Source organism: Batrachochytrium dendrobatidis (genome assembly GCF_000203795.2).
Source record: "Batrachochytrium dendrobatidis JAM81 unplaced genomic scaffold BATDEscaffold_20, whole genome shotgun sequence".
Lineage (NCBI taxonomy): Eukaryota > Fungi > Chytridiomycota > Chytridiomycetes > Rhizophydiales > Batrachochytrium > Batrachochytrium dendrobatidis.
In genome coordinates, this window is record NW_006281118.1 from 54,429 (window position 1) to 70,537 (window position 16,109).

The 16,109-nt window shown below is 39.5% G+C and overlaps 6 protein-coding genes across 6 annotated transcripts; 3 read left to right on the top strand and 3 right to left on the bottom strand.

Annotated features, from left to right (window-relative positions):
• Window positions 1–56: 56 nt before the first annotated feature.
• On the top strand, window positions 57–846 carry BATDEDRAFT_92805 (uncharacterized protein; the record flags this gene model as incomplete). The annotated part of the gene is made up of 4 exons (XM_006683030.1): window positions 57–186; window positions 296–427; window positions 489–657; window positions 723–846. 4 exons carry the CDS (start codon window positions 57–59, stop codon window positions 763–765), a joined length of 474 nt encoding a protein of 157 aa, XP_006683093.1. The 3' UTR covers window positions 766–846.
• An 850-nt stretch (window positions 847–1,696) lies between these two features.
• On the bottom strand, window positions 1,697–3,737 carry BATDEDRAFT_28623 (uncharacterized protein; the record flags this gene model as incomplete). The annotated part of the gene is made up of 2 exons (XM_006682985.1): window positions 1,697–3,394; window positions 3,516–3,737. 2 exons carry the CDS (start codon window positions 3,735–3,737, stop codon window positions 1,697–1,699), a joined length of 1,920 nt encoding a protein of 639 aa, XP_006683048.1.
• Window positions 3,738–4,915: 1,178 nt separating this feature from the next.
• BATDEDRAFT_92841 (uncharacterized protein) lies at window positions 4,916–6,631 on the bottom strand (the record flags this gene model as incomplete). The annotated part of the gene is made up of 1 exon (XM_006683053.1): window positions 4,916–6,631. One exon carries the CDS (start codon window positions 6,629–6,631, stop codon window positions 4,916–4,918), a length of 1,716 nt encoding a protein of 571 aa, XP_006683116.1.
• A 1,502-nt stretch (window positions 6,632–8,133) lies between these two features.
• BATDEDRAFT_28625 (uncharacterized protein) lies at window positions 8,134–9,849 on the bottom strand (the record flags this gene model as incomplete). The annotated part of the gene is made up of 1 exon (XM_006682986.1): window positions 8,134–9,849. The coding sequence occupies one exon, from the start codon at window positions 9,847–9,849 to the stop codon at window positions 8,134–8,136; it is 1,716 nt and encodes a 571-aa protein (XP_006683049.1).
• A 1,074-nt stretch (window positions 9,850–10,923) lies between these two features.
• On the top strand, window positions 10,924–14,065 carry BATDEDRAFT_28626 (uncharacterized protein; the record flags this gene model as incomplete). Its single annotated transcript, XM_006682987.1, has 6 exons — window positions 10,924–11,063; window positions 11,138–11,239; window positions 11,317–11,914; window positions 11,982–12,111; window positions 12,194–12,244; window positions 12,312–14,065. The coding sequence occupies 6 exons, from the start codon at window positions 10,924–10,926 to the stop codon at window positions 14,063–14,065; spliced, it is 2,775 nt and encodes a 924-aa protein (XP_006683050.1).
• A 408-nt stretch (window positions 14,066–14,473) lies between these two features.
• On the top strand, window positions 14,474–15,991 carry BATDEDRAFT_28627 (uncharacterized protein; the record flags this gene model as incomplete). Its single annotated transcript, XM_006682988.1, has 5 exons — window positions 14,474–14,555; window positions 14,789–14,905; window positions 14,995–15,133; window positions 15,221–15,342; window positions 15,453–15,991. The coding sequence occupies 5 exons, from the start codon at window positions 14,474–14,476 to the stop codon at window positions 15,989–15,991; spliced, it is 999 nt and encodes a 332-aa protein (XP_006683051.1).
• Between the last annotated feature and the right edge of the window lie 118 nt (window positions 15,992–16,109).

The following is a 16,109-nucleotide window of genomic DNA, read 5'->3' on the forward strand; positions in this document are numbered from 1 at the left end:
ACCCGTCAACTCGACTGATCTAAATTGCATTTGTCATTCATTCCAGCCTCATAAATATGTCAACATTCACTGCTGAGAATATTCTTTACAATCCTGTCAACTGGATTCTTTCTGTTCTGCTAGTGTATGTTATCAAAAAAACAATGTTTTCAGATACGACTACTGCTACTGCTCCCAAGCATTCCAGTAAGTGTCGGTTGACTAAAATCCATCGATTGGGCATTCAACATGTCAATGCAAACACCTTGAGCCGAATTCTGATTAAAAGAATCAAGACACTAACCCTGGTTGGTAGAGGTGATTGAATTGAAATCGTTTACACCTGTAGAACTGGCTTACTATAATGGTGAGGATGAAAAACCCATCTATATGTCGGTCTCTGGCATGGTGTTTGATGTATCAGCCGGTCGAAACTTTTACGGTCCAGGTAAATCCATTCACATGTTGGTCTTTTATACAACAGAACCTTTGACCCTTGATGATTGTAGGGTCGATGTATGAGACTTTCTCTGGTCGAGATGCTTCCAGAGGGATGGCCAAAAATTCGTTTAGTGATGATGTATTGGCAGATATTCATGGCCCCATCGATCCTTTAGAAGATCTCACTGAATCAGAAAAAGAATCATTACATGAATGGACCCAGTTTTATATGGGAAAGTAGGTGATGGATGATATGTGTCCTTGTTTATTATGGTCGACTCATCTTGATACTGGTTTTATAGATACATTCATATCGGAACTCTGGTGGAAAACAAGGCAGTTTAAAATATTGTTTGTGTTGTCATAGGCTTGTATGTCGATCCATCTGTCCGAGAATACGATACTACAGATTGACTATACAATGGATTAAACATATTTCTCTTTCAAAACCATAAAAATCCAACTATTACAGCTGTCTTGACGTAAAATGCAACATTAAACTGCCAAAATACATGATAAACAGTCTCATGTTGAATGTGTGCTAATATTACTGGGTTTCTACTTTGTGTCCATTTTTGTACAAAAATACAGAACAAACACTCATATTTCTGTTCCAGTACATTGCATGCTTTTGGCATTTCTTCAATCTCCAAACCAAACACTACAATACTGTATGATCATCATAGAAACAACAGTTGCATTCCTGATACGTGCAATCTTTGGCGTTATTCAAGTAGAACGTGTCTGATATTAGGATACAACAGCACTTGTTCAATGGCATGGTTGTGCCAGATGTTTGTTGGTTGTGTGTCAAACCAGCGTTTCCAATAACATATACGGTGTCTGATTGTGTGTTGTGTAGTAGGAATCTGTTGGTTGCAGTGCAATCTTTCCAGACTCCCAACATTCCAACATTCCAGGTTTCAGCAATCCGTAACATGTCAAGACTTTTTAAACAACGACATGCAACATTCCAAAACACGCATGTTATTCCAAACAGTATTCCATTCCACAAAACAACCGTCTGATTGAACATGGTTTACCAACCATTCAACAAATGGCACAAAGATTGGAACTACACTGAACCGAGTGCCTATCAAAGTCAATTTATGTACGAAAACGACAAATATTCAAGCATTGTTTATTCCAACAAGTCGATCGTTGCAAGATAAATGCAAACTCCATTTTACGTGAATACAACAGTGAATAGCTGAAGTAACGTAAACTCGTCGATTTATAGTAATCAACTGTTTCACTACAGAATTCCCCAAAGATTTCAGACTGTTTTGGCTGGTCTTTTGCCAACTTCAATCAAATAGTTTGCAATATAATTGTACTGCGAATTATCCGTTGTGTCAAAAATAATATCTTCTAGTTGTGGTCGGATTACAACATCAGATACGATACCAATATCTTCAATCCACTTTTCTTTATGATTGTCATTACGAACAAGTGCTCGATGACCTACAGTCATTTGGTTATAAAATGCCTCCTTGTTATGAGATGTCAACTCTTTTTTGAATGGCATTGGTTTAAAGTCTGTCGGATCATAAAGGATAAGGTCTGGATCTAAATTCCAAACATTTGCACCAGCGCCAGTTGTTGTGATATCCTCACCAAACACTGTTCCAATGTCATACGACTGCACAGTTCCTGCCACGATTTCACATGCAGAAACGCAATCACCACTGGTAAATACACCCATTGGTTTGGTATAAACCTTACTGCAAGTGATGATATTCTCTGGATCCGTAAAATCATGGAATAGTGAGTACTTACTGTCGTCGGGTGATGTTTTGGACCAAGCATTACGAGACGATCTCAAATCTATGGGTGATTTTACAAACATATTGTATGTGACCTTGTTCCTAAGATACTTCACTTTAAATGGCTCAATATTGCTCTTGAATAGCTGTGGAATGGCATTTGCAAAACGCATACTTCCACCACCACCTTCACGAACATCGATCAAAATAGAATTAGTGTCTTTGAGTACTGTCTTCAATAGTCCTCTCACTTCACGAATTGCTTCAAGAACTGACATCAAGTTTGTTGTGCGGGATGTGCACTCGAACGATGTCAGTTTGATTATTCCCATATTTTGGCTGTCAGGTTTCCAAATTGTCCAAGATAGTTCGAGTATACTCGTTTCATGAAATATAATCCATAAATCACGTTTTGACAATCGTCCTGTATCTTGATCCTGACTGCTTTGATCCCGTTTTCGAATATGACGAGGAGTGAGCAAAGACATGGTAGATTGGGAACCTGTGGTATGATCATCGACTGTTGTAGTTGGCAATGCATGACTATTGGATTTTACAGCGGCTGTATTTTGTAAATGTATATCAAGAGTCACGCCTGTCAGCTGTGTGTAAAGTTTGCTAGAGTATTCCCAGCAAATATGTCGATATATAGACATGTACGGTACATCAACTTCGTATATGGTGCCGCCACGAGATTTAAATTTAAACTTGATAGAGTCTTCATCAGGAAGTGGAGTATCAGATCCATATCTGAAGGTCAAGTATTTTAACGCTAGACGCTGGCTATGAGACTCGGTGGATCCACCAATGGCATTTTGATGTTTGTTTTTCCATTCGTAAAAAGTGAGGTCGTTAATGCCGACAAGTTGATCTCCAACTCTAATTTGGCTATAAGCAGTATTACGTAGTAGGTCTAATATTTCACGATCGACGGGTTGGCTGACGACGATTGTTGGGTTTTTGATCATATCGCCTGGACCATCAATGAACTGAAAAGAAATTCCCGTGGTAACGAAAAAGCAACTATACGGACCAGCTAATGTCATGGTAGTATGTGCGTCGCGAGCTCGAGCAAATGTATTCAATAACCCAAGCTGGAACTGTTTATCAGTAAGGATTTCGATATTGTTTCGGATATGCTTGAGAGCAGGAAAGGGATTTGATTTTTGGCCGTGATGCTTTATTTTTGATTCAAGATTGACCCATGCCTGGACATGTTGAATCATTGGAATTCGATTGTAATGTGTTGGTCAGTTAATAATATGCTGCAATATATTGTGTTGGTTATAGTATCAGATTGTGATGGAAATGACAACTTGCCTTGAATACATTTTCGGCATTCGACATTAGAATTTTTCGCTGTTCAAGATTATATGGCAAAAAAGCCAACAATCCAGCATCGCGATCGAGTTTGATGGGTCTATAGTCAGACCAAGTATCTTTAATAGCAGCATGTGGTGTTGATGTTGATGTTGCATCAGGTTGTGTTGTAAGAGTTTGAGCATTGATGCAAGATATTGCAGCTAAAACGGCCACCAAAAAAAGAACCATTTAAAGCAGTATGCAATGCGAGGTATGATCAGTCAGTTTGTATAACTCGCAATCGATGACGCAGCTGGTATTATATTGATGAAAAACTATTGTATAAAGTATGTGTTTTTGATTCTCAATATCTTTATAGTTGTCTTCCAATCTATCCTCCCTTTATTCAGACTGTTTTCAGTCGTGCTTTAGCTTGGTTCATCACCCTATTCTAGTATCACGTCACAAGCACCTGAATATTGTTTCCACAATATTACGCTGGCTTGTGTCAAAATAAATATACACAAACCATTCATACATAGCAGCTGTCCCTTAACAATGATTGCTTGTAACCATATAGTTTTAACGACTTGGTGATAGTCTGTTGTAGGTAGCATGAATACAGCTGTCTACGTAAAATGCAACATTAAACTGCCAAAATACATGATAAACAGTCTCATGTTGAATGTGTGCTAATATTACTGGGTTTCTACTTTGTGTCCATTTTTGTACAAAAATACAGAACAAACACTCATATTTCTGTTCCAGTACATTGCATGCTTTTGGTATTTCTTCAATCTCCAAACCAAACACTACAATACTGTATGATCATCATAGAAACAACAGTTGCATTCCTGATACGTGCAATCTTTGGCGTTATTCAAGTAGAACGTGTCTGATATTAGAATACAACAGCACTTGTTCAATGGCATGGTTGTGCCAGATGTTTGTTGGTTGTGTGTCAAGCCAGCGTTTCCAATAACATATACGGTGTCTGATTGTGTGTTGTGTAGTAGGAATCTGTTGGTTGCAGTGCAATCTTTCCAGACTCCCAACATTCCAACATTCCAGGTTTCAGCAATCCGTAACATGTCAAGACTTTTTAAACAACGACATGCAACATTCCAAAACACGCATGTTATTCCAAACAGTATTCCATTCCACAAAACAACCGTCTGATTGAACATGGTTTACCAACCATTCAACAAATGGCACAAAGATTGGAACTACACTGAACCGAGTGCCTATCAAAGTCAATTTATGTACGAAAACGACAAATATTCAAGCATTGTTTATTCCAACAAGTCGATCGTTGCAAGATAAATGCAAACTCCATTTTACGTGAATACAGCAGTGAATAGCTGAAGTAACGTAAACTCGTCGATCTATAGTAATCAACTGTTTCACTACAGAATTCCTCAAAGATTTCAGACTGTTTTGGCTGGTCTTTTGCCAACTTTGATCAAATAATCTGCAATATAATTGTACTGCGAATTATCCGTTGTGTCAAAAATAATATCTTCCAGTTGTGGTCGGATTACAACATTAGATACGATGCCAACATCTTCAACCGGCTGTCCTTTATGATTGCCATTACGGATGAATGCTCGATGACCTACAGTCATTTGGTTATAAAATGCCTCCTTGTTATGAGATGTCAACTCTTTTTTGAATGGCATTGGTTTAAAGTCTGTCGGATCATAAAAGGTAAGTTGGAGATCTAAATTCCAAACGGCTGCACCAGCACCTGCCGTTGTGATATCCTCACCAAACACTGTTCCAATGTCATACGACTGCACAGTTCCTGCCACGATTTCACATGCAGAAGCGCAATTACCACTGGTAAATACACCCATTGGTTTGGTATAAACCTTACTGCAAGTGATGATATTCTCTGGATCCGTAAAATCATGGAATAGTGAGTACTTACTGTCGTCGGGTGATGTTTTGGACCAAGCATTACGAGACGATCTCAAATCTATGGGTGATTTTACAAACATATTGTATGTGACCTTGTTCCTAAGATACTTCACTTTAAATGGCTCAATATTGCTCTTGAATAGCTGTGGAATGGCATTTGCAAAACGCATACTTCCACCACCACCTTCACGAACATCGATCAAAATAGAATTAGTGTCTTTGAGTACTGTCTTCAATAGTCCTCTCACTTCACGAATTGCTTCAAGAACTGACATCAAGTTTGTTGTGCGGGATGTGCACTCGAACGATGTCAGTTTGATTATTCCCATATTTTGGCTGTCAGGTTTCCAAATTGTCCAAGATAGTTCGAGTATACTCGTTTCATGAAATATAATCCATAAATCACGTTTTGACAATCGTCCTGTATCTTGATCCTGCCTGCTTTGATCCCGTTTTCGAATATGGCGAGGAGTGAGCAAAGACATGGTAGATTGGGAACCTGTGGTATGATCATCGACTGTTGTAGTTGGCAATGCATGACTATTGGATTTTACAGCGGCTGTATTTTGTAAATGTATATCAAGAGTCACGCCTGTCAGCTGTGTGTAAAGTTTGCTAGAGTATTCCCAGCAAATATGTCGATATATAGACATGTACGTCACATCAACTTCGTATATGGTGCCGCCACGAGATTTAAATTTAAACTTGATAGAGTCTTCATCAGGAAGTGGAGTATCAGATCCATATCTGAAGGTCAAGTATTTTAACGCTAGACGCTGGCTATGAGACTCGGTGGATCCACCAATGGCATTTTGATGTTTGTTTTTCCATTCGTAAAAAGTGAGGTCGTTAATGCCGACAAGTTGATCTCCAACTCTAATTTGGCTATAAGCAGTATTACGTAGTAGGTCTAATATTTCACGATCGACGGGTTGGCTGACGACGATTGTTGGGTTTTTGATCATATCGCCTGGACCATCAATGAACTGAAAAGAAATTCCCGTGGTAACGAAAAAGCAACTATACGGACCAGCTAATGTCATGGTAGTATGTGCGTCGCGAGCTCGAGCAAATGTATTCAATAACCCAAGCTGGAACTGTTTATCAGTAAGGATTTCGATATTGTTTCGGATATGCTTGAGAGCAGGAAAGGGATTTGATTTTTGGCCGTGATGCTTTATTTTTGATTCAAGATTGACCCATGCCTGGACATGTTGAATCATTGGAATTCGATTGTAATGTGTTGGTCAGTTAATAATATGCTGCAATATATTGTGTTGGTTATGGTATCAGATTGTGATGGAAATGACAACTTGCCTTGAATACATTTTCGGCATTCGACATTAGAATTTTTCGCTGTTCAAGATTATATGGCAAAAAAGCCAACAATCCAGCATCGCGATCGAGTTTGATGGGTCTATAGTCAGACCAAGTATCTTTAATAGCAGCATGTGGTGTTGATGTTGATGTTGCATCAGGTTGTGTTGTAAGAGTTTGAGCATTGATGCAAGATATTGCAGCTAAAACGGCCACCAAAAAAAGAACCATTTAAAGCAGTATGCAATGCGAGGTATGATCAGTCAGTTTGTATAACTCGCAATCGATGACGCAGCTGGTATTATATTGATGAAAAACTATTGTATAAAGTATGTGTTTTTGATTTTTAATATCTTTATAGTTGTCTTCCAGTTTATCCTCCCTTTTCATTTGAGGTATCTCATGATCGTGCCCCAACGTGGTCCACCCTATTCTAGTATCACATCACAAACACTTGATACTGTCTTTGTAGTGCTACACTGGCTTGTGTCAAAATAAATATACACAAACCATTCATACATAGCAGCTGTCCCTTAACAATGATTGCTTGTAACCATATAGTTTTAACGACTTGGTGATAGTCTGTTGTAGGTAGCATGAATACAGCTGTCTACGTAAAATGCAACATTAAACTGCCAAAATACATGATAAACAGTCTCATGTTGAATGTGTGCTAATATTACTGGGTTTCTACTTTGTGTCCATTTTTGTACAAAAATACAGAACAAACACTCATATTTCTGTTCCAGTACATTGCATGCTTTTGGTATTTCTTCAATCTCCAAACCAAACACTACAATACTGTATGATCATCATAGAAACAACAGTTGCATTCCTGATACGTGCAATCTTTGGCGTTATTCAAGTAGAACGTGTCTGATATTAGAATACAACAGCACTTGTTCAATGGCATGGTTGTGCCAGATGTTTGTTGGTTGTGTGTCAAGCCAGCGTTTCCAATAACATATACGGTGTCTGATTGTGTGTTGTGTAGTAGGAATCTGTTGGTTGCAGTGCAATCTTTCCAGACTCCCAACATTCCAACATTCCAGGTTTCAGCAATCCGTAACATGTCAAGACTTTTTAAACAACGACATGCAACATTCCAAAACACGCATGTTATTCCAAACAGTATTCCATTCCACAAAACAACCGTCTGATTGAACATGGTTTACCAACCATTCAACAAATGGCACGACGACTGGAACTACACTGAACCGAGTGCCTATCAAAGTCTATTTATGTACCAAAAACACAAATATTCAAGCATTGTTTATTCCAACAAGTCGATCGTTGCAAGATAAATGCAAACTCCATTTTACGTGAATACAGCAGTGAATAGCTGAAGTAACGTAAACTCGTCGATTTATAGTAATCAACTGTTTCACTACAGAATTCCTCAAAGATTTCAGACTGTTTTGGCTGGTCTTTTGCCAACTTTGATCAAATAATCTGCAATATAATTGTACTGCGAATTATCCGTTGTGTCAAAAATAATATCTTCCAGTTGTGGTCGGATTACAACATTAGATACGATGCCAACATCTTCAACCGGCTGTCCTTTATGATTGCCATTACGGATGAATGCTCGATGACCTACAGTCATTTGGTTATAAAATGCCTCCTTGTTATGAGATGTCAACTCTTTTTTGAATGGCATTGGTTTAAAGTCTGTCGGATCATAAAAGGTAAGTTGGAGATCTAAATTCCAAACGGCTGCACCAGCACCTGCCGTTGTGATATCCTCACCAAACACTGTTCCAATGTCATACGACTGCACAGTTCCTGCCACGATTTCACATGCAGAAGCGCAATTACCACTGGTAAATACACCCATTGGTTTGGTATAAACCTTACTGCAAGTGATGATATTCTCTGGATCCGTAAAATCATGGAATAGTGAGTACTTACTGTCGTCGGGTGATGTTTTGGACCAAGCATTACGAGACGATCTCAAATCTATGGGTGATTTTACAAACATATTGTATGTGACCTTGTTCCTAAGATACTTCACTTTAAATGGCTCAATATTGCTCTTGAATAGCTGTGGAATGGCATTTGCAAAATCCATACTTCCACCATCACCTTCACGAACATCGATCAAAATAGAATTAGTGTCTTTGAGTACTGTCTTCAATAGTCTTCTCACTTCAAGAACTCCTTCAGAAACCTTTTGCGTGTTTGTTGTGCGGGATGTGCACTCGAACGATGTCAGTTTGATTATTCCCATGTTTTGGCTGTCAGGTTTCCAAATTGCCCAAGATAGTTCGAGTATACTCGTTTCATAAAATGTAATCTGTAAATCACGTTTTGACAATCGTCCTGTATCTTGATCTTGACTGCTTTGATCCCGCTTTCGAATACGGCGAGGAGTGAGCAAAGACATGGTAGATTGGGAACTTGTGGTATGATCATCGACTGTTGTAGTTGGCAAGGCATGACTATTGGCTTTTACAGCGGCTGTATTTTGTAAATGTATATCAAGAGTCACGCCTGTCAGCTGTGTGTAAAGTTTGCTCGAGTATTCCCAACAGGTATGTCGATATATAGACATGTACGGCACATTGACTTCGTACATGATGCCGCCACGAGATTTGAGTTTAAGCTTGATAGAGTCTTCATCAGGAAGTGGGGTATGGGATCCATATCTGAAGGACAAATATCTTAGTGCTAGACGCTGGCTATGAGACTCGGTGGATCCACCAATGGCATTTCGATGTTTGTTTTTCCATTCGTAAAAAGTGAGGCCGTTAATGCCGACAAGTTGATCTCCAACTCTAATTTGGCTATACGCGGTATTACGTAGTAGGTCTAATATTTCACGATTGACGGGTTGGCTGACGACGATTGTTGGGTTTTTGATCATATCGCCTGGACCATCAATGAACTGAAAAGAAATTCCCGTGGTAACTAAAAAGCAACTATACGGACCAGCTAATGTCATGGTAGTATGTGCGTCGCGAGCTCGAGCAAATGTATTCAATAACCCAAGCTGGAACTGTTTATCAGTAAGGATTTCGATATTGTTTCGGATATGCTTGAGAGCAGGAAAGGGATTTGATTTTTGGCCGTGATGCTTTATTTTTGATTCAAGATTGACCCATGCCTGGACATGTTGAATCATTGGAATTCGATTGTAATGTGTTGGTCAGTTAATAATATGCTGCAATATATTGTGTTGGTTATGGTATCAGATTGTGATGGAAATGACAACTTGCCTTGAATACATTTTCGGCATTCGACATTAGAATTTTTCGCTGTTCAAGATTATATGGCAAAAAAGCCAACAATCCAGCATCGCGATCGAGTTTGATGGGTCTATAGTCAGACCAAGTATCTTTAATAGCAGCATGTGGTGTTGATGTTGATGTTGCATCAGGTTGTGTTGTAAGAGTTTGAGCATTGATGCAAGATATTGCAGCTAAAACTGTTACCAAAAAAAGAACCATTTAAAGCAGTATGCAATGCGAGGTATGATCAGTCAGTTTGTATAACTCGCAATCGATGACGCAGCTGGTATTATATTGATGAAAAACTATTGTATAAAGTATGTGTTTTTGATTCTCAATATCTTTATAGTTGTCTTCCAGTTTATCCTCCCTTTCATCCAGACTGTTTTCAGTCGTGCTTTAGCTTGGTTCATCACCCTATTCCAATATCACGTCACAAGCACTTGGTACTGTTTCCACAATATTACGCTGGCTTGTGTCAAAATAAATATACACAAACTACCCAGACTTGGCAGCTGTCCCTTAACAATGATTGCTTGTAACCATATAGTTTTAACGACTTGGTGATAGTCTGTTGTAGGTAGCATGAATAAGGCGATATTCAGGCAAATGGAACATTAAACTGCCAAAATACATGATAAACAGTCTCATGTTGAATGTGTGCTAATATTACGTGAATATAACTTGAAAACCTTCAAGCCAATAACAAGATAAAGAATCGAATTTTCCGTGACAGTCAAGCGTGACTTGACCATGCAGTTGCTTGTCGAATGACGTGGTCGACCCGCAACCAGCAAAGTGTCGAATCTTATAAAAACACATCGTTTTCAACTTTACTCGTACAACAAAAACAGTATGTTAGTCTTGCGTTTTATGTTAATCATATAGTAGTCTACTGTACTCACCCTTTAGCAATGGTCTGTAATTATAAATAAAGAGTGAATCCATCAAGTAATTGTTAGATAATCATGTGTAACAACGGTCCACTCCAGTCAGGTTCATCTACTTCTCGTGAAGTACTTCCTACCAATGTAAAACCTTCTCATTATTCTTTAAGCATCACTCCCAACTTTGAATCATTTGAATTCGCTGGTCATGTTCAAATCAGGTAAATTCCTTGAGCCAACCATTCGTCTGGGTTTGTACTATGCACTCATAATATCATTGTATTTGCTATATCAGTCTCGATGTCAAGGAAGAAACATCCACAATTGTTGCCAATGCCAATGAGCTCAACATCAAATCTGCTAGTATTGTTGTTGTTCATGTCAAGACCGAAACAACGTAAGTTGCGACTCTATCCTGTTTGGCATACAGATCTGTATCAACCCATCTAAAACGTTTAATAATCCATATTCCAGTCAGACTGCCAAAGCCATCACTCTTGACAAGAAAAAGGAAACTGTTACTTTTGAATTCGAGACTCCATTGCCTGCTGGTGCAAAGGTCGAGCTTACAGTCGATTACACTGGCATTCACAATGATCAGATGGCTGGTTTCTACCGCAGCAGTTACACTGGCAAGGACGATGTCAAGAAGCATCTTGTTGTCACCCAATTTGAAGCTACAGACTGTCGTCGTGCCATTCCATGTTGGGATGAACCGAATCTGAAGGCTACTTTTGATGTCAAGCTTATTGTCGATCCCGTATTTTGTGCTCTGTCCAATATGAATCAGACTGAAGAGCGTACTGTTCAGCACGAGAACAAGTCGCTCAAAGAAATCACTTTTGCTCGCACTCCTATTATGAGCACGTATCTGCTTGCTATGGCTGTTGGTGATTTTGAATATATCGAAACTATGGCTCAGCCCAAGATGCCTGCTAATGCCAAACCCATCACTGTTCGTGTCTATACTCTCAAGGGTCAGTCGCACCTTGGCAAATTCGCACTCGACGTTGGTGCCAGGACGCTTGAATACTTTTCCGAGTATTTTGATCTGGCTTACCCTCTTCCAAAGGTAACAATCCATTTTAGTGTGTTTTTTAGTTTATTGATTGCTAATACGATGGTTTTGGACACAATAGATGGATATGATTGCCATTCCTGATTTTGGTGCAGGTGCCATGGAGAACTGGGGATTGGTAACCTACCGTGAAGTTATGTTGTTGGTGGATGAAAACACTAGCGCTCCTGCCAAGCAGGGTGTTGCATATGGTATGATTTAGTAACTGAACGAATGCATTACAACTACAGCTCTACCCTGCATACTGACATTTTACCGGTTTTGCTAATTTAGTTGTTGGACACGAACTTGCCCATCAGTGGTTTGGTAACCTTGTTACAATGGGTGCGTTTCTCAATCTTGCATACTTTTTATATTCAACTAAATCTAACCAACATGCATCATCATTTAGACTGGTGGAGTGAGCTCTGGCTTAATGAAGGTTTTGCTACATTTGTTGGATGGTTAGCAACCGACAACATATTCCCCGAATGGAAAGTTTGGACACAGTTTGTCACTGGCGATTACTCTAAGGGTATGGGTCTTGACAGCATGCGTAGCAGTCATCCCATTGAAGTTGATGTCCAAAGCCCTGCTGAGATCAATCAAATTTTTGATGCCATCTCATACTCCAAGGGTGCGTCTGTTATTCGTATGCTTTCATCATTTCTTACCACAGAAATCTTTTCTGCTGGAGTACGTATATATCTCAAGAAATTTGCATACTCTAATGCCACTACTTTGGACCTGTGGGCTGCGCTTTCCGAAGTATCTGGCCACGATGTTGCCAAGCTGATGTACTCGTGGACTCGTACCATGGGATATCCTATACTGAGTGTTACCAATGAAGAGTTTGATGAGTCCAAGCAGGAGCTTACTCTGACAGTCCGTCAATCTCGCTTCTTGTCTTCTGGTGATCTCACACCTGATGAAGATGCTTCCAGTCTTTGGACTGTTCCATTGACCATTGTCACTCATGTCAATCCCCACAGTCCAACTCGCCATGTTTTGACTGAAAAGGAAACCAAGATTACATTTCCATATTCGCACGAGAATAATTTCTTTTGGAAGTTCAATTACCGCTCCAATGGTTTCTACCGCACCAATTTGGATACCAAACAGCAGGCCCATCTTGGTGCTGCACTTGCAGCCAATCTCAGTCTGTTTACTACCGAGGATCGTATTGGCATTATCTCTGATGCCTTTGCTACTGCCAAGTCTGGCAATAGTTCGACTGCTGGTGCTCTCGACATTTCCAGGGGATTTGTTGCTGAAGAAGACTTTATTGTACTATCAGAACTCTCGGCTAATGTTGCAAGCGTTTCTGTTATTTTACTCAATGAGTCTGAGGAGGTTCGTAACGGAATCGACATGCTTAAGCGGTATTTGTTTTCACCCAAGGCCAAGGCATCTGGATTTGAATACTCCAAAACAGAAGGACATCTTGCTGCCATGAAGCGTACGCTAGTCATTGCAGCTGCAGCAGATGCTAAAGACCCTGTTGTGATCAAGGAGCTCATAGATCGTTTCCACAAGTTTGTTGGTGGTGATGAATCTGCACTTGATACCAATCTTCGATCCATTGCCTACCGCACTGCTTGCAAAAACACGGACGACGAATCTGTTTTTGAAGCACTTTTGAACATCTACAAGACTTCTACCAATGTTGAAGCTCGTTTGACGGCTCTGAGTACTCTTGGTGCGTCGCCCAACATCAATGTTGTCAATCGTGTTCTGAATGAGGTTTTGATGGATGGCAATCTTGTCCGACTCCAAGATATGATGTATCCTCTCAACTCACTCCGCTCATCCCCAGCACTCAAGGAAGTACTGCCAATTATGTGGAACTTCCTCAAGTCCAACTGGCCAGTTCTGTATGAGCGCCTTAAGCCATCGCTTGGTCTTCTTGGGGCATCTGTTCAATTGTGTGTCAGTGGTCAAATTGGCAATGCGTTTGCTGATGAAGTCGAGGCTTGGTCTCGTGGTGATGAGCTAGCAACCGATGAAGAAAAGGCAACCCGTGTAGAGCAACTCAAGGCTGCTCAGCGTCCTCTAAATCAGTCCATCGAGCGTGTTCGTAGCTCTACCAAATGGCTCGAGCGTGATCGTGAAACCATCCAGAAATGGATCGAATCAAACAAGACAGTCTTGAGCAATAGTTGTTGAATCTTTCTGGCAAACCTATAAAAAATTGGTAATTGCTAGCTTCTGTTTAACAAGAGCATGTAACTGAATTGACAATGAATTTTATTTGAAGGAATGTGATCAAAAAATCGGTTTTTGTAAAAGTAGTCGAATGGCTTTATATTTGTTGATATAGGTTGTGGGTATTAGTATCTTGAGTTGTAGATATTGTCAAAACTTGATTGAATAGCGAGTTTTCAATAGATGAAGCAGCTCAAGAGCGGGATTTAAAGTCATCCAATGCATTGTACATGGATAATTTTCAGCGTTTTAGTATGAACAAACCATTTAAAACCATTTGTATTTCAGGATTTTTACTTTTACGTGGATTAATTATTGTATTCAGATCGACACTATCTCAAATATTGCAGCCTAATCTTACTAATCAAAATGTGCTACGCCGCTCAGCTCATGCTAGAACAGATTTTTTTAGAAAATCCTAAACCAGATGTAAAAAAAGATGACCACCAAGGTAAGCTGATGTTGATGAAATGGATATAGCTTTATTGAAAATCACGCAAATCAGTTGCCAGCTGATAAGCATGATGGATATACTTGTTGATATCTACAACATGATTATGCATTTGATGGCTGTGAATCATGTAGAGTTTGTAGCTACTGAGCGACAGTGTTTAAAAAGCATACTACCAAATAGTTGTTCCCAATGTACTGGACATGGCTAATGTTTTTGTATACTTTTAATAGATGCTGTGATTCAGATATACGATTTCCACGCATTTGATCACATTATGGTGACATTGCCAAACGGCGTCTGCATTCCAAAGCTTCTTCAGATTATTGGAGATATTATCTATCATAGTGGTAAGTATATAGATTTGGGCTTGGGAACAATGCCTGTTGGCCTGGTTTGATTTTATATCCACTCTAATGACTGACATGTGCGTTTACAGACATCATGGCATGTGCGAATTCTTATACTGCACATCTTGTATACGGCAATGCCTCTGATTGTTACTCGAGACAGCAGACTGAAAAGAGTCTTGATAAAATTATGAAAAGCTTCATCTCCAATCCCACTGATTTCTCCATGTAAGTAATTTGGAAAGACTAGTTGTAAGAAACTATCAAGAATGGCATGATAATAACATGTGAATTTTATTTTGACGTGTTGTATAGTCTTGATCAAACTTTGGAATGTTCTCACGATGAGCTCTGGAGATTTATCAGTCAATACTTTGGCCATATATCTCAAAGTATGGTTTCACCTGCTATTATTTGTAAACTTCGAAGCTTTTCTGGTAATTCAAATGCTGGTTTTTACATATTATTTATGATTAGATGGAGAATATCATTTGTTACATGGAATGGATGGTCAGATGGCTTACTATTTTTTCATTGAATTCTACAGTAAAACAATGGACTGCTGCAGACCTTAAAAAAGTCCGCAAGATTATTGCGTCTTTTTCTCAGCAGGACCAAAACGTATTCCGGTACACGACACAGTTGCTGTACGACTGCTTCTACTTCAACGAGCTCTACAAGATGAAGTACTACAACATCTTGGATCTAAACAGCGATCAGCTCGAGGAATACATGGAGCACTTGCATGCTCGCACAGTTTACACCCAGCTTGACACACATCACCCAGGATACAGGGGTGTGTCAAGAAACTGTGTCAGCAACTTCCGCAACAACGTCTATCGGGCGGTCGAGCTTGGGCTTTATTCCTTTGAGCCTAAATCAAAGGGTGCGTTGTCATGGAAAACCCTCTGCAACAGAGTGCGTTTTCTGGTGACCCAGACCAGTCGTAGATCTTCTCGGGTTGATTCTACGACTGCTTCTGGTCCCACCGATGCCTTTGCGCATCATATTCCAAGTCCATTGGAATCAAAAACAGCATACATCTTTAAAAAGATATATGCTGTTTTTGCCAAAATATGGGATTGAATCCCAAATAAACACCAGCTGTGGTACTGTGCTTCAGTATTGTTGGCACAATACCGCAGTTATTTTATTTATATATCTAGGTCATTTCAACTACACTGGAATGATTCTGGATTGACTA